A 24,946-nucleotide genomic window follows, 5' to 3' on the forward strand; every position below is an offset into this window, starting at 1 on the left:
AATAACCATCATAGAAACTAACAATTTCCACATATAGCCATTTCTTTCCTCTCTATGCTTAGGACTGAGTACTTCACAGTGTGCAGTAGAGAATCAGATTCACCATGTCTGACTATCAGGATAATATCCTTCTAAAAAAAGTCTCCAAGCATGAAACAAACTTCAATAAAGTTTTTGGTTTGTTTTTTTCCAAAGCAGGAAAGTAATAAATTCAATCAAGACAAAAATAACAATATGACATTACCATTTATATAGCACTTTAAGGATAGTAAAGTGCTTTACAAATATTATTTCATTTGATCCTTGCAACACCAATGGGGGTATAATTATTATTCCTACTCACCCAGTCCTGTAATTAATGTTTGAGGCTAGATTTGAATTCAAGTATTCCTGACTCCTGGGGTCCAGTACTCTATCTACTGAGTCACCTAGCTGCCATCAAAATACTGGTAATGGTTTTTGAATATTCATTCTATGGGGGTGGGGGAAGGAAATTACTTTCTCTTTTTTAATCACTCTAAGTAACATGATCTTTAAGAAAAAGTAGAAATAATTATAACAATACTATAAAAAGGACTACAGTAATTCCTTATGAATGAAACTGATCTGGAAAACAAAATTACAAATGACATGCTTGCTCTGGTTCAGGCACTTTCAAGATCATAGTTTATTTATTACTTCAGGTAAAAAGCTTGTATACATATTAGGGATCCCTTAAATTTCAACTCTAGAGTTATACACCATCTAGTATTTTTGCCCTCAATGTTAAACAAAATAATTTCAAACACCCGAAAGCCCCAATATTAGTATGTACTATGGTGATTTAAAAAATTTGATGTTTTATTTTTCAATGTTTAGTATTTACATTATGAAACCAATGGTGGGTATGATAAGCAGTGGTAAAGTAATAATAACTAAACTTTATAAAGCCAAAGTTTATATTTTTACAATAATGAGCAAATCATCATAATTATAATATATAAAAAATGAAAACATAGTGAGCTTCCTGTTACAGAAATCTTAATCATCTGAGCTGTAGTCATTACTTGCTAACAATTTACATGCAACACCTGCTAGGATTGACATTTGCTTCCCACCTCCCCCACCCTGTCCCCCAAAAAAAGTGTTAAGTAGATAAATGACATTTAAGAGACAAAAAAAGTTAACTTACTTGCAGACAAAAGTTTTTAAAAACTGTACTCAAGATCAGTACTGGTCACAAGCCTATTTCCACACAGAAATTATATGAAGAAAATGATAAATGTTCAAAATATAGATGCATAGGCAGAGTACCATAAATGGCACAGCTCAGTAGATACTGGGATCAATTATAAACACACACACTCTCTCTCTCTCACACGCAAGTGCATGCACACACACGCGCACGCACACACACGCGCACGCACACACACACACACACTCTCTCTCTCTCTCTCTCTCTCTCTCTCTCTCTCTCTCTCTCTCTCTCTCTCTCTCTCTCACTCTCTCTCTCTCTCACTCACTCACTCTTTCTTCCCCTTGGTAAAGAGGTCATGGTTTTGACCAAATGGCAATGGTTGAAAGCAAGGAGACGCCAGGTGTACAACTAACTAAATCTTGCAAAATACTTAAATGGAGAGGAATAGGGTCAGGAGAAGGGGGCTGTTAATATACAATTCAAATTATATACAGAATATACTGGAATGTATATCTCATCCCAAACCTGGTATTTGAAACAACTGGACCTTTAAACACAAGCTTTCATTTTGATTTTTAACTATTAAACCATAGTATACAAGAAGATTTACACTGGAAGCAAAACTTCAAAGGGGCATTTTACATGTGCTGTTTTCATTAAAAATAACTTTGCTAATAAGTACACATCTCAACTGAGGTCTATGTATAAAATGTTCTAATAGATACAGATATTTACCTTTGGTGAATTAAAGGCCTTTTTTGTGACTTCTGTCTGAATTGTACTGTAGAATGCTAGAGACACATACACATGTGGAACAACTCAAGACGAGGTTATCCAAAAGATGTGAATGTGGTGGTGGAGGTACTTTGAACGTCAAAGCATACCAGAAATAAACAAAAATTTACATTAAGAATTGCAAGCAACTTGAATTCAATAGTAAATGGAATGCCAATATGGCAGTAAAACTTTTTGTTTTTAATAACAGAAATAGGAGGGTGTCTCGTACCAGCAGAATCTTGCACACACACACAACATACAGGAAAAGCCATCTATTGTTTCCTTAAAACAAGATCCAATTCATATTGTGAGAAAGTACGAATTACAGAAAACAAAGAAGTCAATTACAGAAAACAAGAAGTCAATAGAAGAGAAAGAACATGAAAGAAAAGTCCAACAACAGTTATTTTGTAAAAGCTGCAACTACAGCCCATAAGACCTCATTTGTGTTGGCCTTCATACATTCAACTTCTGGGTCTAAATCCAGAAGCTGTCGCACTCTCTTTGTGGCTAAATCATACTGCTCATCCAGAAGAGGGGCAAAAGCGTTCTCAAGGACATCAGAAGCATGAGCGAGGTAAATAAGAGCCAGCAAGCGCTTGTCCATTCGATGAGGGTCATTCACCCATTTGTCAAGAACAGCTTCTTGTACTTTCTTGATGAGGCGCTGCTTAATGTTGTTGTTGGTAAGTGGATGTGTTGTCATGTCAAAAAGGAGGAAGTTCTGTTTCTCTGTTGTCAGTACACCTTTTTCCACCAGGTTTTTGGCTAATCTTTCACGAACATTTCTTAACTGGTAGTGCAATTTTAACGGATTCCATGTCTCACCTAAACAAAAGATTTCAAAAATTTGAAAATAATTAAAATTTTTGATTCAAGGTGTGGTCTGCTTAATACTCTGATAATGAACAAGAAAATTAATTTTGGCCAATTTGTTTTTCTAGAGAAATGGAATATATTCTTCTATTAAACCTATTAAGCTACTATTAACAACCATTAAACTTCAAAGCAAAGACCCCATAGAGAAAACTACAAGCTTTAATTTAGTATAGAAATGAATTGGGGAGGGGGGGTGTCTTTTTTTAATGTAACAAAGATAATGAGGGCACACCTGAAAGCTAAACGAGAAAATGTCATTCTTTCTTTTCTACCTCAATAACATATTCCTCAAATTAGATTAGAGCTACTGAAACTGAGAACCAGCTGTTTTTCTCAGTCACTAAAAATGCTTAAGTGAATTCTGGTTAGAGATAAATTTCCAATCATTTTAAATGTTGGCAGCTATGCACATTTCCTTTTAAGAGACAAATACAAAAATCTGTCAAGAATGATAGAAAATTACAATGCCTCACTTAAAAAATCATCTAATCTAATCTAAATGGTCTTTCCTTACCATAATAATTATACCACTTTGCAGATGATTTGTGGCATTTCCACTAAATTCAAAATCTGAAGAGCACCAAGAGTGAGGAAACCTGAATTGATAATATTTCTACTTGAGAACAATTATTTGTTTTTCTTACATAAAGAAATCAAATTCCCCACTTGATAGAACTATACTTTTATATTTTGTTTTTTAGTGAGTTTCAAATTTATGATGACTCTAGTTAATTTCCCTTCTATTAAAAATTAAAAATTTTCTGAGACCATGTTATACATAACAATTACTCCTAGAAAAAAAATTTTTTAAATGAATGCAATTGTTCACACTTCATTAGTTACTGTTAAAAATAAAATTATAATTTAGTATTAAGAAATTAGGAGTTACATCACCTATCAATATGAAGATTTAGTACTACTGAATGGAAACCCTACAAATCAGAAATTCATTGGGTTCCTTGAAACCCTTAAGGTTAGGGAGAATTTGAAATATGGACTCTTAAATGTGCTTGACTTTCAGAAATCAAATCCTCTGTCCAGCCACTAAGAACCAAAAGGAAAGATCTAAAATCTCCCTCCTACAACACAACTTTAAACTGCTGTCCATCACCTGTCATTGTTAATTTTTGATTTGTCTATCTATGAAGGCAACTTAGGAAATAAAAGGGAGGGGGAGATTAGGGGGACAGTGTTATTCACATAAAAAGTACCTAGAAAGGCCTATCTGATAAGGTTTGACATTTTAAACACAATATGCAAAGCACAGTAAACATTTATTAATCAATGTTCTTTAAGTGCCAAGATTTCAAGTATACATTGTTGAACAATGTTCAATATACATTGAGGAAAACTCCAGTGCGTGTGAAATTTAAAATCATCATATGGTAGCTCTGAACCAGTCTAAAGCCCTACTGTCCAATTCAAGAGTGTCGATGGCATTCGAATTTTTTATAAAGCCTACCAACATTTTAAATGGTTTACCAGGGTAATAACTTTCAAGAAGTTGATGAAAGTCATTACATCAATTTGCACATTCCAATCACTTTGCAGTGTCATGAGAGATTTTTACTTATAAAACAGCATGAGGATACAACTAGTAAAACCAGGTCACATTCAATATTATTGCTGAGTTCATTTACTAATAAGGTACAAAATATGAGAATGGTATACAGTAAACTTTAATATGCCTCATGCTTTCTATTGGAAAGTATGATGATGTAAAACCCTGATAGCATGACAATTTTAGCAAAATAATCAAATGTTCAAAGAGTTTCTACTGGTCCAAAGCCTATTCTAGATAACTTTGCCTCTTTGATATTTGCAGCTTATTGTAATTTTTAAAAGAAAAAAATATCAACATCATTGTACCAAAGCACTTTGTCATAATTTTCACTTCTTTTTAGAATTTTTGGAAAAACCTACAGAGACAGCAACCTTATCTTTAATAGTATAATGGCAAATAAAAGATGTTCCCTTTACTACATATTGGGATAGAAATGTCCAGAATTTTCTATTTCTTTTAATTATATGCTTTCTTTTTGCTTACTCAGGAAACAATGTTTATATAGTGGAGATCTATAAATAATCTTTCCAGATCATTTAAAATGCTTTAATAACTTCTTAAATAATCTAAAGGCTTCTGCTGATATAGATTATCACTTGTCAATCATCATAGAAAAAAATCCCTTTAAAAAAATGTTAACTGTATAAACCAGTAGTTGGTGTTATTTAATACAATTCAACATGTAACTATTAGGTGATGCTAATGAGGGGAAAATTACATAACAGATTCATAAATAACTAAAAAGTTAGAAAGTCAGATTGTGATAAATCCATAGGAAAACTGGCAGAATCTAAGGGCTAGCTAGGAAAGGCCTGGGGAAGGAAGGCTTAATGTGGTATGAAACATCTGATCTGAGACCTGATGAAAAGGCAATTTTGAAAGGTTGAGATGTAATAATAACAACATCAATATAATGTTTACTACGTATCTCTGTGCAAAGCACTTTACAAATATTATCTTGTTTGGGTCTCACAACTGATCCCTATTTTACAGATGAGCAAATCAAGGCAAACATAGGTTAAAGCAACTTGCCCAGGGTTATACAACTTTTAAATATCTGAAATTGGGTATTCCTGGGTTCATCTACTATGACATCTAGCTTCCCTGGTTAAGGGGCATCAAGGGAGACTGACTTCAGGTAGGGGTAAAATGGCCTATAGAAATGTACAGAAGCAGGAAAGGGCGGGTCAGATAGTAGTGGATCATGTAAAGGAGATTAAGATAAAAGAAGACTGAAAAGACATGCTGGAGAGATTGTGGCAGGCCTTGAACAACAAAATAACAACTATTGTTGTTTTTATTTAGAACAGGTCTTAATGCAAGGGCATTCCTCTCCAAATGGAAATTCCTTCCACAAATGCAGATCAGCACCAACTCTGCAACTTTAGCCTTACAGAGTTGCTTGGATATTGCAAGGTTATATGAATTACTGAAAGAAATGTAACTATTATGTTATCAGAGTTAGGGTCCTAGGATGGTCTGAATCTTAAGAGTGTACAGAAAGATAAGAAAAGGAAGAAAGACTACTAGGCATGTGGAAAGAATTCTCTTGAAAACAGAACTCATAATAGATTTCATGCTAAGAAAAATAATAAATTATTAGTGCTATCTGATATACTTTCTTTCTAGGAGAAAATAAAATTCTATTCTTTTATCTAGGATAAAGGCAACTATGTAAGACTGGCTTCCAGAAATGGAAAGGTAATGGAAAGGCTGGCTGTTTCCTAGTTAGGGAGCTAGAGTACCATTATTTAGTTAAATTGAAGGTTTAGCCCTAATTTAGAAAACATTTATTTCCACACCAGAAGGAGATCTTGGCTGGCCAGTGCAGAAAGAGAGAAGTAGGAGAGACATCGAGACATCTCTATCTCAAAACTACTCATATGACAACACTGTAACCACTCAGGGGGAAAAAAAAAATTCATAAGCCTATAAGATCTTAAAATAAAAAGGGAGTTGGAAGCCACCCAGGCCAACAAACCTGACTAAGAATCTTCTCTATTACTGATAAATGGTCCTCCATCCTCTGCTTAAACACCTTCGAAGTATTTACCATTTCATGAGACAACTTATTCCATTTCTGAATAGCCCTAATGATTAGGCAGTGTTTCTTTATATAAAACTTAAATCTACCTCCTAAACAACATCCACAACATTCCTATATCTGTCTTTTGGAGATAAACTGAACAAAAATCTATCTGACCTTTCATTTAATAGCCCTTTGTATTCCTGAGGCTTCTATTATGCCCCCTTAAGTATATGACTTTTGTATAAAAAACTGGAGAAGTAACAAAGGAGTTAATATCTAGGAAGGGGATAAACAGAAAAAAAGGGAACATATTTTCATCTAGAAATCTAAGAATTCCAGTTGGAATCCTACTCTGGTTGGGAAAATTCTGACTTGGGATAGTGTTGTGAATTTTTTAAAAGAACAAAACATTCCTGCTAATATACAAAATACACAAATGTTTATATATAGGTACAACTCAAATTATATAAGATGAAATTTGAGGAAACATTCAAATTTCATTCATGAAATTGTATTTTAACTGAGTAAAAATTGTATATAAATACTAAATAAAACCTTTTTAAAGGAAAATTTTGCCCAACTTATCTTAAATAAATATATGAGATTTCACATACTTGCAATATGGTAGGGTTTTGGTATGGCTTAGACAAAATGGAAGTAGAAGAGAGATTAGCCCTAACTCTATATAAGAAGAAATTTATTAGGGCCAAAATATCAGTAGGCCTGGAAAAGTTCCATAGATCTTTTAAAATTTCTGGCTTTAAGAATTCTTTCCTGAAACTATGTTAGATGGATATTCCATGATTCCCATGGAACAAAATTTTTAAATCCACTTTGGTTAACAAAGCAATGTCACAGAACTGGATAAATCTGGTAGTCTGGTGACACCTTCTGACCAAATCACTAAACTGCAGGACAAAAAAATAGAATAGTGTATTTTAAAAACTTGAGTTTTGTTTTGTGTTTTAAACTAATTTGCCTATGTAAGCTTCTTTTATTGTATGTAAGCCACTTTTCTTATTAAAATCCAATCATACACAAATCAATGAACAAGTATTGTTAAGCATCTAATATTAGATAAGGGTAATACAAAGGCAAAAAAGAAACTTACCTTTTCTCTAGGTAAACAACACATACAAAAAAATAACTATAATATGGGAAGAGTGTTAGCAGCTTGAGGAATCTGCAAAAAACCCATGTAAGAGATAGTTCTTGAGCTGACCTTATAAAGACACCAAAGATTACAAAGAGGTGAGGAAAGTGCATTCCAGACAAGGTGAGACAGCCTGTTTAAAATTATAAAGGGGAAAAATATAATTTCGAGTGTAAGGGATTTCAATAGGGCCAGTTTGGCTGAACTGGAGAATAAGTGAAGGGGACTAAGGTGAGATAAATTTGTAAAAACTATGCTGGATATGTTGTGGCAAAGAACTGGAAAATAAGAGAGCCCATCAAATGGAGAATGATTTAACAAATTATCATATACAAATGTAATATAATATTACTCTGCCACAAGAAATAATGAAGAGCATGGTTTCAGAGAAACCTAGGAAGGCCTGTAAGAGCCAATGTAGAATGAGCAAAATCAGAATAATTTATAACAAATTTGTAAAAACGGACTTCAAAAAATTTGAGAACTATGGTCAATGCAATAATCAATAATAAATCTGGAGGGTTGATGATGAAAAATGGTACCCATCTCCCAACACTGAAGCAATAAACTAAATATACAGACTAATACACATTTTGGAAAGTGAATATAAGAATTTGCTTTGCTTGATTGAATGTCTCTAATAAAGATGTTACTAGTTGTTTTTTTTTCTATAAGAGGCAATCCTTTTATATTTCCCTAATCAACTCACTATCCTACTCAAAACAGCTTTAGATACCTCACCCAAGTCTTCCCAGGGCCTGCCCCTCCCTCCCTCCCTCTCCAAATGATTTATCTACATTAAAAGGATATTCAGAACTCCCTAAATGACAGTAGTGAAATGGTTAACTTTATGCTACAAAAGAGATCTAAAAATCTATGTGTGGAGGATCAATTTGAGTCGTGAAATTGTATATTTTACCTGTTATTCAGAGAAAGAATGTGCTGATGAAAATTCAAATCTCCCAAAATTTGGCCAAAGATCTAGCAATCTGCTTGTTGCATTTAGTATTGAGCCTATTCTTCGGTAGATGTTTCATCAACATAAGCACTCCCACCAATAGTATAAATCACACCTTTTCACATCCTCTCATCCTGTGCTATTCTAGTCCCTATCTTCCTATTTTACAGAGCAGATAAGCTGTCCTTCATTAACTTTCATTTTACCTACATGCCAAACTTACCTTCCTTTTCTGATCATACATTTTTTGAATATTTTTATGCCACTTCTTAGACATCTTTGATGATAAAATGCTAGACTCTACTTATGCTTACTATAAATCTTCTCCAATACTCTTTAACTCACTTAAGATTTTGATTCTATGAGTATAGTTACATTCCATAAAATCAAAGCTATATGCCAACACTATCAAAATACCAAATTTGAAGTTTTTGTGTAATATTAATCTAAGAGAGTTGACATAGTTGTACAATTTCATCCAATGCACTTTCTTCTTAATATTTCAATTCTGGGTCCAGATAGTCCATCTGATGTATCTGTACAAATCTGTACTTTGATTCCTTAACAGGCTGCCAGCTATATAAAAATCTGGACAATAGTCATCCTATCTTTTTCTACTTTTCCTATGTGAGTTGGTAGCTAATTCCTTTTGAAAGACCATAAACCTTACTGAAAAAGCTCTACAATCATCTGGGCCTCAATGTCAAAACCAGTATGTCATCTTAAAATATGAACTCACCATCTATAATTAATTTCTTCTTTATTTGAATTCTATCTAGGATATTCTCCACGACAGGGCCATTATCTTGTACTGATAATCAGAAGGATACTTTATGGGAAGGACAATAGCAACATGCTACACATTGCTCCAAACCAAATGATTAAAAAATTAACATAACCAGATGAAATAATACAATAATCTTATTATATTCTCCATATCTTTCAGTCAAGTATGTCTACCACAGAAAATCATTAGTGAAAACCTATTTCTTTTTCATTATAAGTACACATTAATGTATGTAGATAGAAGAGACAAGAAAATAAGAGGTTAGTAGTCACTATCACCTTCCAGATTTATAATTTTTGTAATACTATCATCCTATTATTTTTCTAGTGTTTTAGAATTACATCCCCCCTCTTTTAGAGGAGTTGGAAATTGATTCCTTAATGCTTTAATACTGTGTCATCACCAGCACAGATTTCACCTGTATGTACCTGATCTAGCTATTCCTCTCATCTTGGTCTTCTTTAGGGATATCTCCATTATTTTATTCATATAGCATATTAGAATGTCATATCCTCCATACATCTAGATCCCAAAAGGACCTTAGAAAGAGTTCCAGTTTAATCCTCTCATGTTGAAGTCCAAGATATGTGCAAGCAAGACACAATATAAAGCCAATAAGCAAATTTTACAACAGGTGCCCCAAAGGGCTCCCAAAGGGATGCACCCCTTCCCATGGTGAATACTAGAGAGGGCTGAGGGAGAATTAGGAAAATGGTTTCGCAGAATGGATGCACCACTGATAATTGCATAACTTGAGTAAATATCCTAATCAGTAAGATCTCTACAGAGTCCTTTATATATTTGAGTAAGTTCCTCAAGGGAAAGAACTGTTTCATTTGTGTCTTTGTATTCCCAAAGTCAGGTACAATACCTAGCACACTGAGTTATTGGTTAATAATTTAAATTCACAGGATCTCTCATAGATTAAATCTGGAAGGCACCTTGAAAATTCTCTAGTTCAGGTGTTTTTGAGTCCAAGGGTTCAATAACTTTTAAAAGAAAAATTTGGCAACTATATCCTTTATATAATCTTATAGATTTTATTTTATGCATTTAAAACTATTATTCTCATAGCAAGTCCACAGGCTTTGCAAGACTAAAAAAGGGGGCTATGACACAGAAAACATTAAAAATCCCTGCTCTAGTCTAATAGACTTATTTGTTTAGATAAGGGAACCAGAGTCCAGAGCTGTTCATAATTTGCCCCAAGTCAGAAAAGTAGCAAGTGAAAATGCTGGGATTCAGACTCTAGCCCTGTAATACCAAACCCAATATTGTTTAGCTGTTTAGGAAGATTGTAAGTTTCATAATAAATGCAACCTATGGATAATTTTGTCCAGTGATTCAGATTAACAAAATAACTAAGACACTAAACACAGAAATAAATGACTGCCAAATTGAGATGCCAAGTCCTCAGCATTTCTACCTACCACTATTATTTTATGAAGTGGTAACTGCTTTTTATCTTCTATGATCCATTTCTACAGCATTTTGCAATTGAGTTTTTATTTTAAATAATTGTGGTCCTTGACTGCCAAGTGTCTGGTAATAAAATCAAATTTTCACTGAAGCAATCTATGAGATTTTTAAAAAGTATTCTGGTGAGGAGGCCTGCTTTACATCATTTAAATTCTGAAAGAAATAGTTATGGTCCACACTGATATCCTTTTCATTATGCAATTTTTTCACCATCAATCTCTGAATAGGACAGATGGAAATATTATAACTCATCTTTATCCACCAAATTTGGTATGATTTGGTATTTTTACTTTGGCTCTAAGCAAGTTAACTACCTGATAGACAGCTGATTTGGAAATGTCGCCTACCCTGGTACTAAGCCATTTCCTATCTTTTAAGAGAAGATACTTTCCTTATTATGAATACTGGTTAAGTGCTTACCATATCGAACACCTCCTAATTCTTTTCTTAAAGAAAATATTCTCTTACTAATTCCTTTCTTTGCCTCTAAATGAGAGCCTCTCAGCCATCCTCCCCACTTAGCTGAAACTTTCTTCTGGTTTAATTTATCATAAGAATGCCAGGTTTGGTTCTTCTAATATCATATCGTCTGGTCATCACATTCAAGCTACCAAATTTTAATTATCTCCTATCCTATTCTTCACCATGCTGTTATTCTCGCTGAATAATAGAGAGGATGGTATAAAACCTCCAGGATCATTAATGTTTTGCTTAGGGAAGACAAGAGATCCAAACCTACTAGAAATGCACTTCCCTAAACTTAGCCAGGTTTTTCAGTAGAGAATGCAGTCAATTTCAAGGACTATATTCAAAATCTTTCTTGCTTAATAGAACCCCTCAGAGCTTACACTCCTTGGGAGGGGGGAGAGGGGGGAGTGGCAAAAAGCCTTAGAAGAACTCTGCATTAGATAGGCATGGTGGTACATGTCAACAGTCTGTGCCACTAGATTCAGAGGCTGGTGGATCACTTTGATCACTTGAGTTTGAAAGTTCTGAGCTGCAGTATGGCTAAATTCTGAATGGGTATCTGTGCTTTGTCCAGCACCAAATGGGAAGCTCCCCTCCAGGAGTGGTTGGCCACCAGGATACATAAAGAGAGTGAACATGGAGCAGGTTAAAGTTTCTGTGCTAAGTAAGTAGTACTGGGGTCAGGAAAAACTCACTGTACTTCTAAGCCTAGAAAAAGATACAAAAATTCAGTCTTACCCACTCCCCCCAAAACTCAATGTTACTGCCACAGTAAGTATAAACTGGCCATCCATTTCCTCCTCCTCCCTTTGGAAGGTAAAATCAGTCTTTGTTTATACCACCTTATCCCCTTTTTATTTTACTAGTTGATTTCCACCTTATGGGGTCTACAGAGAACTAATGGATCCTGTAGGTTTCATATAATTAACTATTTTTAAGAGTTTCAGAATTGTCCCCTATCCTGAAGTTTAGGAAAGAGATGAAAAGAAATTAAAAGTAGCTTAGCGTTATGCAAGGTATGATCCAATAGTGCTATGTGTTAAACTAATAATTGACAGTTAAGTAAAAGGAGAGTTAGGTAATAGTCTCAATGTAAAGCTGCTTGTATCTGTGTTTCAATCAATATTTAATAATATAAGCCATTCTTTCTGGCATCCTGGAACACTCTCCTGTGCTTCATATATTATTTCTCTAGTAATAAAGCTTCTGTAAACAAAGTATACTAGAGAGCTGCACAGACTAAATACTTAACAAATGTTTATTAAATTTAATTGTTACCAAAGTTATGATGGGCAAAGCAAAGCTATTTATCCTTGTTAAGTCATTAAAGAGCTCCTATGTTATAATAAAAAATAAAATGAATTGACATAATGTATGACAAATGACATAATGAATAATAGTATTGCTAAACAAAATCACTAATACTAACCCACAAATCAGATAATGAATTTAGCTCTGCTGTGATTTCAGTAACAGAAGGGAATTCTTTACTGAATTATTCCCATCTAAGACTCTAAAGTTGAAAAGTTGCTCTGTGAAAATTAGTACTTTATTTTCAGTATTAGATCAACTTTGTAAAATGGTAGACCATACAAACAAGTGGGTTTAGAGTTGGAAGGAACCTCAACAGTCATCTAGTCCAAAAAAGAAATCCCAGTTCCAACATAATTGGTTTATTTGGTCTCTCTATGTTTGATGATCTTCAAGGAGGAAATTTCACAGGACAGCCCATTTCATTTTTTAACAGCTTTAATTGTTATAAAATTCTTACTGACATTAATTCTAAATTTGACTTTCTAATTATTTCTCATCTAATGCTTTGGTTTTGTTCTCTGAGACAGAATAGCCCTTTCAATACTTGAAGAGAGCATCATTTAGACTCCTTGGTTTTCTCTTCTCCAGGGTAAACATACTCAGTTCCTTCCAAGAAAAGTTTCATATGATATGGATTCTGGGTCCTTCATCAAACTAACTATCAATAAGATTACCTTTCTCTGAAAGCTTTCCAATTTATCTTTCTACAAATGTAGTTTTTACAACGAAATACAATAGTCTAGATGTAGTATGATTAGAACAGAAGAAGCCTACAGACCCTTTATAAGAATGTTTTAAATGCATAAAATAAAATAAGATATGATTGCAAAGGAAACCTCTTATAGAAAAATGCAACAGTCAAAACAATGAAAATCAAATTCAAGGGCTCCTGTTAAGAACTTATGGATGTGAGAACAGTACAAAAAAACTATCATATCCTTATTCTTCAAAGCTATACTCTCCTTTAATGTAGACAAGTATCTCATTAGCTCTTTTGATTCACCCATCATTCTGAACTTCATCCCTAAAACCCCTAGAAATTTTCCAGATTCCCACCTTCCGTATTTATAAAGCTGATTTTTAAAACTCTACTAAATTTCATCTTTTTAGATTCAGCCCAGGGCCCTAGCCTTTCAAGATCTTTTTGTATCCCAACTTTTTCATTTAGTGTGTTAACTATCTCTCCTAATGCAATCTGTGAATCTCCAAGATATCTACCATGCCATATATATATATATATATATATATATATATATATATATATATATATATATATATATATATATATATATATATATATTTTTTTAACCCTTACCTTTCCGTCTTGGAGTCAATACTGTGTATTGGCTCCAAGGCAGAAGAGTGGTAAGGGCTAGGCAATGGGGGTCAAGTGACTTGCCCAGGGTCACACAGCTGGGAAGTGTCTGAGGCCAGATTTGAACCTAGGACCTCCCATCTCTAGGACTAGCTCTCAATTCACTGAGCTACCCAGCTGCCCCTGACCATATATATTTTTATCTAATAAGGTCATGGTTCCCTAAAGCATAAAGATAAAATTCTTCTGGCTTATGCCTCTTTATTTCCTACTATTCCTCAATCTAATCAAGTTTAGGTTATCTTCATCTTTGTCTTATTTATATTCTTTTTAAAAACTACACTACTTTTGCTTATGTTGTTTCCCTACTAGAATGCTTTTCTGCTATACTATCCAAATCCTACTCATTTTTCAGTGCTCAACCTAAATTACACATCTTTCAAGCCTCCTGCAATATGCTCTCTCTTCTTCCCTTCTCTAAAATCATACTGCACTTAAAGTCATTATCACGGATTTTGGTATTAATTCTTCTATTTTACTCACATTAATTTTGTTTCCCTATCAAATCTAGACTTATTTAGGAGAAAGACTACAAATTCATTGAACTTAAGAACCAGAGAGATCTTAAAGGTCACTTGGTCAAACCCATACATGTGATTGATAGATTTCTTCTTCACTAACACCTAGCAATGTTTAGTCTAAAAAAAAAAGTCAATAAATACTTCCTAATTACTATTATATGGGATTTAAAATTTTCTTATATTTATTTTTTAGAATTTTAAAAAATGTTAATGATTCATTTTCTTCCCTCCCTTCCCCCGCCCCCAGAACTGACAACTCCACTGGGTTGTACAAAGGTTGTCACTTGATACCTAGTTCTGTATTATTAATTTTTGCTATAGAGCAATTTTAATAAAGCCTAGATCCCAGATCATATATCCATATATACATGTGATATGTGATTATTACATGGGATTTTTAAAAAGAAAGTATTGTACTGAATCCACATCAGTAAAGCAGTTTAGTGTGGTCTTTTGGAAAGGGCTAGAAGCAACCACTACAAAAACAGCCACTTTAATTGCATTTTCAAAAAAAAAAATTTTTTATGTTAAGATTTACTTTCATTAATGAATGGTATCAAATCTTAGTTTTGATTCAAAACTTTTTATATTCTGTGACATCAGAATACAATGTACTCTTAGGTTGTTACAGAAATGACTTTTTTTGTTCCCTTTCTTGAAATATCCTAAATATTTTATCCTATCAGTATTATTTCCCCTCCTATTTCAAAGAGACATGGGCCTGGTCTCAATTTTTCTGATTAAAATGGTTAAAAAGAAACTGTAGATCATTACTTCCATCTCTAACAGAGTAGTGGGTGCAAAAGGAAGCATATTTTTTGGACATGGCCAATGCAGAAATGTTTTCTTTGCATATTTGTTACAAAGGTTTTGTTTTCCTTTTTTTTAATGGAAGGGAGATTGTTATTCAGTAAACAGAATTTAAAAAATAAAAATAGATCTATAGGAATCCTAGTGTAAAAAAGCGGAATCCATCCCTATTTTTAAGCTCATGGTGTTTCGAATCCAACTCTGGTGCCCAAACACCTCAGGAGATAAATTGTCTTAAGAAGATATCCTATGGAAGTATAATGATATTTTAGATGAATACTTCCTCTGAAATGTTGTTTCATCACACTATCTCTTTTTGTAGAAAAGTCCATACTGTAGTTAAACAATCTTTGAATACAGATTTAAAAGTTACACTTCTTTAACAAATAAAATAAATGGTAGGTCTAAGTTAAAAAGCTTTTTGGCAAATAGGTTCTAAGGTGGTTTCCTTAGGTTTCAGTGTTTCAGAAAAAATATAAAACTATTGTACTAGGTACATCAAGTCTGACAATACTAACATCTTGTTTATTCTTTTTTATTTCAAATAAAGATTATTTAATCAATTCTTAAATCTGCAATCTTTAAGAAAATTTTCCAACAAACAGTCTGCCTGTCCTTTCGATTTCAGTTCCAAAAAAGAAGCTAAAAGGACAATCAAATACTATTTTTAAGGTGAGAATGAAGACTGGTTTTCACTGGTTTTACTGGCTATACTCAGCATAAATCCAAAACAAAAACCATGAGGGATAAGCCTTTCTATTATAACCAAATTCCTACTCTTTATGGTAGTCTGCAAAGTTCTTGCTACATATAAATACTTAAAAAAAAAAGTAAATGGTATAGAGGTGGCATTTTTCTTTAAGTCTCTTGAACAGCAGACAGATTATACTGTCATATGAGATACTTTCCACTAAAACTGATTCTATTCCAAGTAGCAGAGTTTGTAGTCAACTGGACAGTTTAAATTATTCAGGATATAAAGTTGGAATAGATAGCATCATTCAGTAATACAATTCTTATTCTTTTCTTAACTGATATATTAGTGAGGAAACAACAAAATTTTTGTTTTTTTCCCATGACATTTCTAGATGTATACATGTCACAACATAAAAATCTATCATTCATTCTCATAGACACAATAACACCTCAAATTAATTATAAACCTTTGAAACTAAGCAGTTTTAAAGATACTACTTTGAACAGTCATAGGTTAGAAAATAAAATTTATGAAAAAGTTCTGATTTATATAAAGAGATAGTTTAGCTAATCAATGTTACCTAGATTTTATTCATTGAACTAATTCTTTTAGTCGTATCAACTTACATATATTTTTCCAAAAACAAATCCCACCATCCACTCCAAACTCTATTCTTCCCTCAATAACCCTAGGAGAGAAATTGTGAAAACCACTATGATATCAACTCAATGCCTAATTTGTTTCAAGTTGTATTTATATATATAGCATGGTGATCTATTTATAACTAAACCTGCTTATAGTTACAAGATAAGATAATCTTCAATAACAATAATAATTTTTTATACTTGTTCTTAAATTCCAATTTTTATAGCTTACCACTAAGTAGTTCGATCCAATTCTGGACTGTTTCTGGAGGCTGTGTTTCCTTAACGTGTTTCAAAGCTTCATCAAGTAAAACATCCCCAGTTGGAGCATCTGACTTACAAATCACCTAAAGCAGAAGTAATAAGTGAAATGTGAAGATTTTTAAAAATTATTTCATCATTTGATGAAATCTAAAGAAAAGTTACATTACTTGAAGTCTTGCATTCAAACTCAAACTTTTTTTGTTGTTTTTTTGTTGTTTGCCATGGAATGTCTTCCTATCTTTCCTAGGCTAGATAGACATGCAATTAGTTTCTCAAGAACAGTGTAGTTTTAGCACTCTATCTAGCCTGGGCTGGTTAGACCATTTTTAAGGTGGGCCCTCAGTCTCGAAGGATGACCAGATTGGTCCAAGACATGGAAATCTAATCAGCAAAACCTAATGCAGCTCACAACTCAGAAGCTCAAGAGATCCACCAATCTCTCCAGAAGCAAGAATTACAAGTGTGTACTGTGATAAATTGATTCTATGTCAAATTAAATTACCAGAAACTCCCCTAATCAAGAAACCCATAAACATAAAAAGCACCTTTTACAATTCAGTGCATTATTAAACAGCAACTTGACAGAATTTAATGATTATTTCCAGGTTTGTTTGATTTTTTAAATTAAAAAGCCCTGAACTCGCAACACAGGGATTTAAATACAGAAAGTTCTACTCATTTTATAGAAATTTTATATATAGGAAAGTAAAGCCAAGAAAGGGTAAGTAACTTGCACAAAATTGCAGAGAAACTATAAAAAAAAAATCATAAACTAGATCCAAAAATCTTTCTGCTAAGTTTAGCTACTTAAAATTCTTTTGGATATAGCAAGGGCTATAAATCTCATGTATACTAATGCGTCTAGTTCAATAGGATATTTTTAAAATATAGGGTAAATTGAAACTGGAAAAATAATTAAGATTACTACAAAAAAACAAATGATTAGAATCTATCATTCTTCCATAAAATCACCTATAAAGTAAGTCAATGCAACAATACCTTTAAAATCTAAAGAACATTACATCACATAGGAAAGTTTTGTCTTTAATGGCAGCACTATAATTAAACTTTTTCTAGTTTGAAAACTAAATAGTGGCTAACACAGAATGAGTTTGGGGTCCAACAAAATTATTTGGTGAACCAATAGCCAAAACTCATTATGTAGTAGAAAAATCATAAGACTAAGTAAGTAAATCATAAGTCAAAAGACTGCCAATGACAAACAGTATGACCTTAGGACACCATAGATCCAGTTTTCTTGATAATGAATAAAATATTATATATTCTCTAAGATCCCTTTCAGTTCAAAGACATTGATGATGACTGATGATCCAATGAAATAATAAATATTAATACTACAATAAGAAATATTAACAAAATTTTAGTAATAATTTGTGTATAGCACCAATGTCATATATATTTAGTAAATTAGATGGCCTAGAGACGGGAGAGAGGTCCTGGGTTCAAATTTGATTTAAGACATTTCCCAGCTTTGAGACCCTTCGCAAGTCACTTAACTTTAATTGCCTAATGCTTATTGCTTTTCTGCCTTGAACTGATATTTACAATCAATTCTAACACAGAAGTCAAGAGTTTTAAATAAATAATTAAAATCTTATTGGTGGGAGACAGCAGAGGTTTTCAAGGAATAAGATATTGTTAGATAATTTTTTTTCAGAAAGACATGGGTATTTCTTCAGAGATTAAAAATCAGACAGTGGAATGTTGACATATCATACAATGTAAAAGAACTTCAGGAATGAAGAACCAGCTGTTATACCAAGTAAATATATTAGTCTGGCTGAATGCTAAAGTCAAGATATTTTCTCCCACTAATATAAACTGATCTTTGTTAAGCTAACAATTTCCTTGATTAAAAAAAAATGTATATACTATTTGCATTGGAAACCACAAGACTGAACTCAATGCAGAGCCAAAACATAGCAGAATACTTAAATTATTTGATTATTAATAAATATAAATGATTAGATTTACAGGTAAGTAAAGACACAAAAGTTACTTTCTCAAATAAACATTCTGATAAGGGGGAGTTAGAGTTTACTTTATTTTACCATTTGAATTAGTTTAGTCAATTTAGAACATTATTCCTTGGTTACAATAATCACATTATTTCCCTCCCTCCCTTATAGTTTACTTTTTAAAAAATGAAAAGTTAAAACAAATTTTTTCTATTGAAACCACCAGAGAAATTGATGGGGAACAATTACTGAAAATAAGAATCCAGCCATTATTAACATGACCTAAATTCAATTCAAACACCTGATAAACTCTACAGCACTTGATACTTTTAAGATGAAAAAAGAAGCACACTTGGTCCCTACTCTGAAGGAGTTTACAAATGGGGAAAAGACAAAAATATTCAAGAAAAATAGCTACAAGTTAGAACAAGATTAATGAAAACTGACTAAAAGAATGACATTTAAAAAGAGAGTCACTTTCTTGTTAAAAATTTTTTCCCCTCAATTACATGAAAAAAATTTTTTTAACCTTCATTTTTTAAAAGTTTCAGCCAAATTCTCATCCTCCTTCCCTCTTTCTACCTCCCTACTTTTCCTATGACCTCAAGCAATCTTATATGAATTTTACATGTGTACTAGTATAAAACACAAGAATTACTTTCAGGAAAGAGGTGATGTACCTGAATGGAACTTGAAATTATTTTTTAAAAAGATTCAAAATATGTGTAATGGCTGACATTTATATAACACAAAGCTTTATGGAATACTTCATATACATATACACATATATTACTTTATCTAAACATTAGTACATTTTAAGGTAGGTATTAAAAACTATTACTCTCATTTATAGCTGTGCTCTGTGGTAGCAAAAAATTAGAAAATGAAGGGATGCTCTTCGATTGAGGAATGGCTAAACAAGTTGTAATATATGTTGGTGATGGAATGCTAGTGTGCTAAAGGGAATAATAAACTGGAGAAATTCCATGTGAACTAGAACAACCTCCAGGAATTGATACAGAGTGAAAGGAGCAGAACCAGGAGAACATTATACACAGAGACCCACACACTGTGGCACAATCAAACATAATGGACGTCTCTACTAGCAGCAATGCAATGATCCAGGACAATACTGAGGGACTTATGAGAAAGAATGCTCTCCACGTCCAGAGAAAGAACTGTGGGAGTAGGAACCCAGAAGAAAAACAACTGTTTGATCACATGGCTTGATGGGGACATAGATGATCACTCTATTGCAAATATTAATAGTATGGAAACAGGTCTTGATCCATGACATAGGTAAAACCCAGTGGAATTATTCATTGGCTATGGGTGGGGGTTGGGAGGAGGGGATGGAAAGAACATGAATTATGTAACCATAGAAAAAAATATTCTAAAGTTAATTAAATACACTTAAATTAAAAAAAAATTTAACCACTATTACTCTCACTGTACAGATGAGAAAACTAAAGACAGGATAAGTGACTTGCCTTAATCATAATTACTAAGTGTTGGAAATGAGGTTCAAACCTGTCTCCTTACAACTTCAATTAAGTGCTCTTTGCCCTATGTCAGTGTCTCTAGATCTCTTGGGTAGTATAAATATTAATACTTCTAACTTTATAGACGAGGATTTTCAAGCAGAGAGCAAGAAAGAATCTTGCTCATCATCACATTAACTACTTAAGGGAAAGAGCTAACATCTGAATTCTGATCTTCAACATGTTCAATACTCTCTCCATACCAACTTAGCCAACAACTCAGAAGACCCTAGTTCAAAGTTCCTTTTCTCATATATACTCTGACTATGGATGGGCAAGTCACTTAACCTAGAGAGTGCTCTAAATAGCTACAAGATCCTAAGTTGCAGAGGGTGGATGGAGTTTTCTTTTTACCTGGAGGTTTCCTACACCAATAAAATCACAAGTCTAATCCATCCCTGTCCCTTCTGACTAAAGTTGATTACTCTTTCCAACATAGGTGCTTATACAACATCTCATAACCTTTGGTCATATCTCTAGCAACAATCTAGTATAAAAAATTAGGTCTTTAGCAATCTCCAAGCAAACAGAAGAGGCATCACAAAACCTGGGGCCTAAAGATTTACTTAAAACAAAAGTCTACAGTCTCCTAATGCTCAAGAGCCTGTTTTCCCCTATATTAGATATAATTCTAACCAAGTTGATCAGTTGGTTAAAGGAAAGTACACTGTCAACAACAACAAAATAAATGATAAATGAAACTGAAGATAGAAAGCCTCTAAGACTTAAAAAGCATAACACACACACACACACACACACACACACACACACACACACACACACAGAGAACAAGAAGTCAAGGAGATAATAGAACTTCACAAAATTCTGATATGTCAGACCTCTGGAGAAAACTGAACAGGAATACATCTTTTTCTCAGCAGTGTATGTTACCTTAAAAGTTGACAATATAACAGGGAATAAAAACCTCACACCCAAATGTAGAAAAGAAGAAATATTAAATGCATACTTTAAAGACCATAATGCAATAAAAATCATATTTAACAAAGAACAGCAGAAAGACTAAAAATTATTTGGAAACAAAATAATCTTATCCTAAAGAACAAATGGATCAAAAAACAAGTCATAGAAACAATCAACAATTTCACTAAAGAAAATGACAAATGAGGAGTCAACATACTAAAATTTATGGAATGCAGCTAAAGCTGTACTTAAGGAGAATTTTATATCCTTAAATACTTACACAAATAAAGAGCAGATCAAGTAGGCATACAACTAAAAAAAAGAACAAGTTAAAAATCTGCAATTAAATACCAATTAGAAATCCTGAATCTCAAGTGACTAATGAATGCAAAGTAAGAAAATCACTGAAATAATAAGACAAGGAGTTGGTTTTATGAAAAAATATATATATAAACTAGGTGAATTATTGTTTAACTTGATTAAAAAAAAAACAGATTGCCAGTATCAAAAATAAAAAAGGTAAAATAACAATTAGTGAAGATCAATTCTTCTATTTTGCCCAATTGTATACTAATAAATCTGACCATCTAAGTGATGAAATTGATGAATATTTACAAAAATAGAAATTGCCCAGATTAACCAATGAAGAAATAGAATACTTAACCATCACAGAAAAAGAAACTGAACAATCATCAAAAACTCCCTAAGAAACCCTACACCAAGATAAATTCAGAATGGGTGAATGACTTGAACATAAAGAAGAAAACTATAAGTAAATTAGGGGAACACAGAATAGTATACATGTCAGACCTTTGGGAAGGGAAAGATTTTAAAACCAAGCAAGACTTAGAAAGAGTCACAAAATGTAAAATAAATAATTTTGACTACATCAAATTAAAAAAGTTTTGTACAAACAAAACCAATGTAACTAAAATCAGAAGGGAAGCAACAAATTGGGAAACGATCTTCATAAAAACCTCTGACAAAGGTTTAATTACTCAAATTTACAAAGAGCTAAATCAATTGTACAAAAAATCAAACCATTCTCCAATTGATAAATGGGCAAGGGACATGAACAGGCAGTTCTCAGCCAAATAAATCAAAACTATTAATAAGCACATGAAAAAGTGTTCTACATCTCTTATAATCAGAGAGATGCAAATCAAAACAACTCTGAGGTATCACCTCACACCTAGCAGATTGGCTAACATGACAGCTATGGAAAGTAATGAATGCTGGAGGGGATGTGGCAAAGTAGGGACATTAATTCATTGCTAGTGGAGTTGTGAATTGATCCAACCATTCTGGAGGACAATTTGGAACTATGCCCAAAGGGCGCTAAAAGACTGTCTGCCCTTTGATCCAGCCATAGCACTGCTGGGTTGTACCCCAAAGAGATAATAAGGAAAAAGACCTGTACAAGAATATTCATTCATAGCTGCACTCTTTGTGGTGGCAAAAAATTGGAAAATGAGGGGATGCCCTTCAATTGAGGAATGACTGAACAAATTGTGGTATATGTTGGTGATGGAATACTATTGTGCTAAAAGGAATAATAAAGTGGAGGAATTCCATGGAGACTGGAACAACCTCCAGGAAGTGATGCAGAGTGAAAGGAGCAGAACCAGGAAAACATTGTACACAGAGACTGATACACTGTGGTACAATCGAAGGTAATGGACTTCTCCATTAGTGGCAATGCAGTGTCCCTGAACAATCTGCAGGGATCTAAAAAACACTATCCACAAGCAGAGGATAAACTGTGGGAGTAAAAACACTGATGAAAAGCAACTGCTTGACTGCAGGAGTGGAGGGGATATGATTGAGGAGAGACTCTAAATTAACACTCTAATGCAGATACCAACAACATGGAAATGGGTTCAAATCAAGAACACACATGATACCCAGTGAAATTGCACCTCGGCTATGGAAGAGGTGGGGGGAGGGGGGGAAGAAAAGAAAATGATCTTTGTTTCCAATGAATAATGTTTGGAAATGACCAAATAAAACAATGTTAAAAAAAAATAAAATGAACTAGAGAAGGGGGGAAAAAAAAACTCCCTAAGAGGGGGAAGCTGGGAAGCTGGGTAGCGCAGTGGATTGAGTCAGGCCTAGAGACGGGAGGTCCTAGGTTCAAATCTGACCTCAGACACTTCCCAGCTGTGTGACCCTGGGCAAGTCACTTGACCCCCATTGCCTAGCCCTTGCCACTCTTCTGCCTTGGATTGACTCCAAGACGGAAGGTAAGGGTTTAAAAAAAAAAAAAACTCCCTAAGAAAAAGGCCCCAGAGCCAGATGGATTAACAAATGAATTCAAACAACTAACTCCAATACTACATAAACTTATTTGGGAAAATGGAGGAAGAAGTTCTTCACCATTCGTACAGTACTTAAATTGGGAAGAGCTAAAGTATAGGGAGGGGAAAAAAAACTATACCAGTAATGGCAAGCCTATGGAATGGATACCAAAGAAGGCATGCAGAGCACTCACTGTAGGCACTGTCCCCCACCCCTGAGTTTGTTACTAGAAAGGCAGAGGACTCAGTCAAGCTGGCTCCTCTCTCCCTTTCCACCATGCCGGACAACATTTTTTCACATCTTCCACCCCTCTGTCCAGCAGTCCAATGGGGGAAGGACGGATGTTCAGCTCACAGGCAGAAGAGCTGGAGAGAAGCAGAGAGCTTGGGCCACTCCCCTCCCTCCTCTATATTTGCTGAGGACATTCCTCACTTCCCCCATCTCTCTGCCCAGCAACCCAATGGGAGTGCTTTCTCCTTCCCCTGTACTGAGTAAGGGGGTGAGAGGGTTGGAGTCACCAGGACATGCCCAAAACTTGTGGGGGAGATGGACGTGGAACTTGATCTCGGGAATGGGGGTGGGCCCAGCACTCCATCTCTAAAAGGTTCCCCATCGCTGCTATAGATGAATCTCCCTAATTGAACACTGACTCAAAAATTTTAAATAAAATACTGTAAAGGAGATTATGCAGAAAAAGCTTTTGACAAAAGACAAGACTCATACCTTATAAAAATATTAGAAAACATTGGAATAAATAAAGCTCTCCACCATCAACAAGTATTATCTGTAATGGGTTAAACTAAAACCCTTTCCCAATAAGATCAGGATTGTGAAACAAGGATGCACATTATCATCATTATTATTTAATAGTGTTCTAGAAATGATAGCTAAAGCAACAAGAACAGAAAAAGATGGTGAAGGAATTGAATGGACAGCAAGGAAAATAAAGTTAACACTTTCTGCAGAAGATATGGTATACTTTAGGGAATCCTAGAAATTAACAAAAAAAACTAATAGAAAAAAATTAACAACTTTATCAAAGTCACAGGATACAAAATAAACCCACATAAATCATCAACAACTCTATTTGCCACCAACAAAGTCCAACAGCAAGAGAAAGTAAATTCTATGCAAATATGCAACAGAAAATACCTGGAGGTATACCTACCAAAACAAACCCAACTATATGAACACAATTTTAAAACTCTCTACACAAAGTCAGTCCTAAACAACTGGAAAAATATTAATTGTTCATAGGTAGACAAAGCCAATATAATAAAAATGACAATCTTACCAAAATTAATTTACATA

The 24,946-nt window shown here is 33.7% G+C and overlaps 1 protein-coding gene across 1 annotated transcript in view; it reads right to left on the reverse strand.

The window, feature by feature from the left end:
• Positions 1–643: 643 nt before the first annotated feature.
• GOLPH3 (golgi phosphoprotein 3) overlaps positions 644–24,946 on the reverse strand; it is a 58,136-nt gene continuing 33,833 nt past the window's right edge. Inside the window, exons 3-4 of the mRNA XM_007487503.3 lie at positions 16,865–16,979; positions 644–2,782 (exon numbers count right to left, since the gene is read on the reverse strand). Of these exons, the coding sequence (XP_007487565.1) occupies positions 2,358–2,782; positions 16,865–16,979 (540 nt within the window). The 3' untranslated portion in view covers positions 644–2,357. The remainder of the gene's footprint in view (positions 2,783–16,864; positions 16,980–24,946) is intronic.

The sequence above is a fragment of the Monodelphis domestica genome, chromosome 3, assembly GCF_027887165.1.
Source record: "Monodelphis domestica isolate mMonDom1 chromosome 3, mMonDom1.pri, whole genome shotgun sequence".
NCBI classification, from domain to species: Eukaryota; Metazoa; Chordata; class Mammalia; order Didelphimorphia; family Didelphidae; genus Monodelphis; species Monodelphis domestica.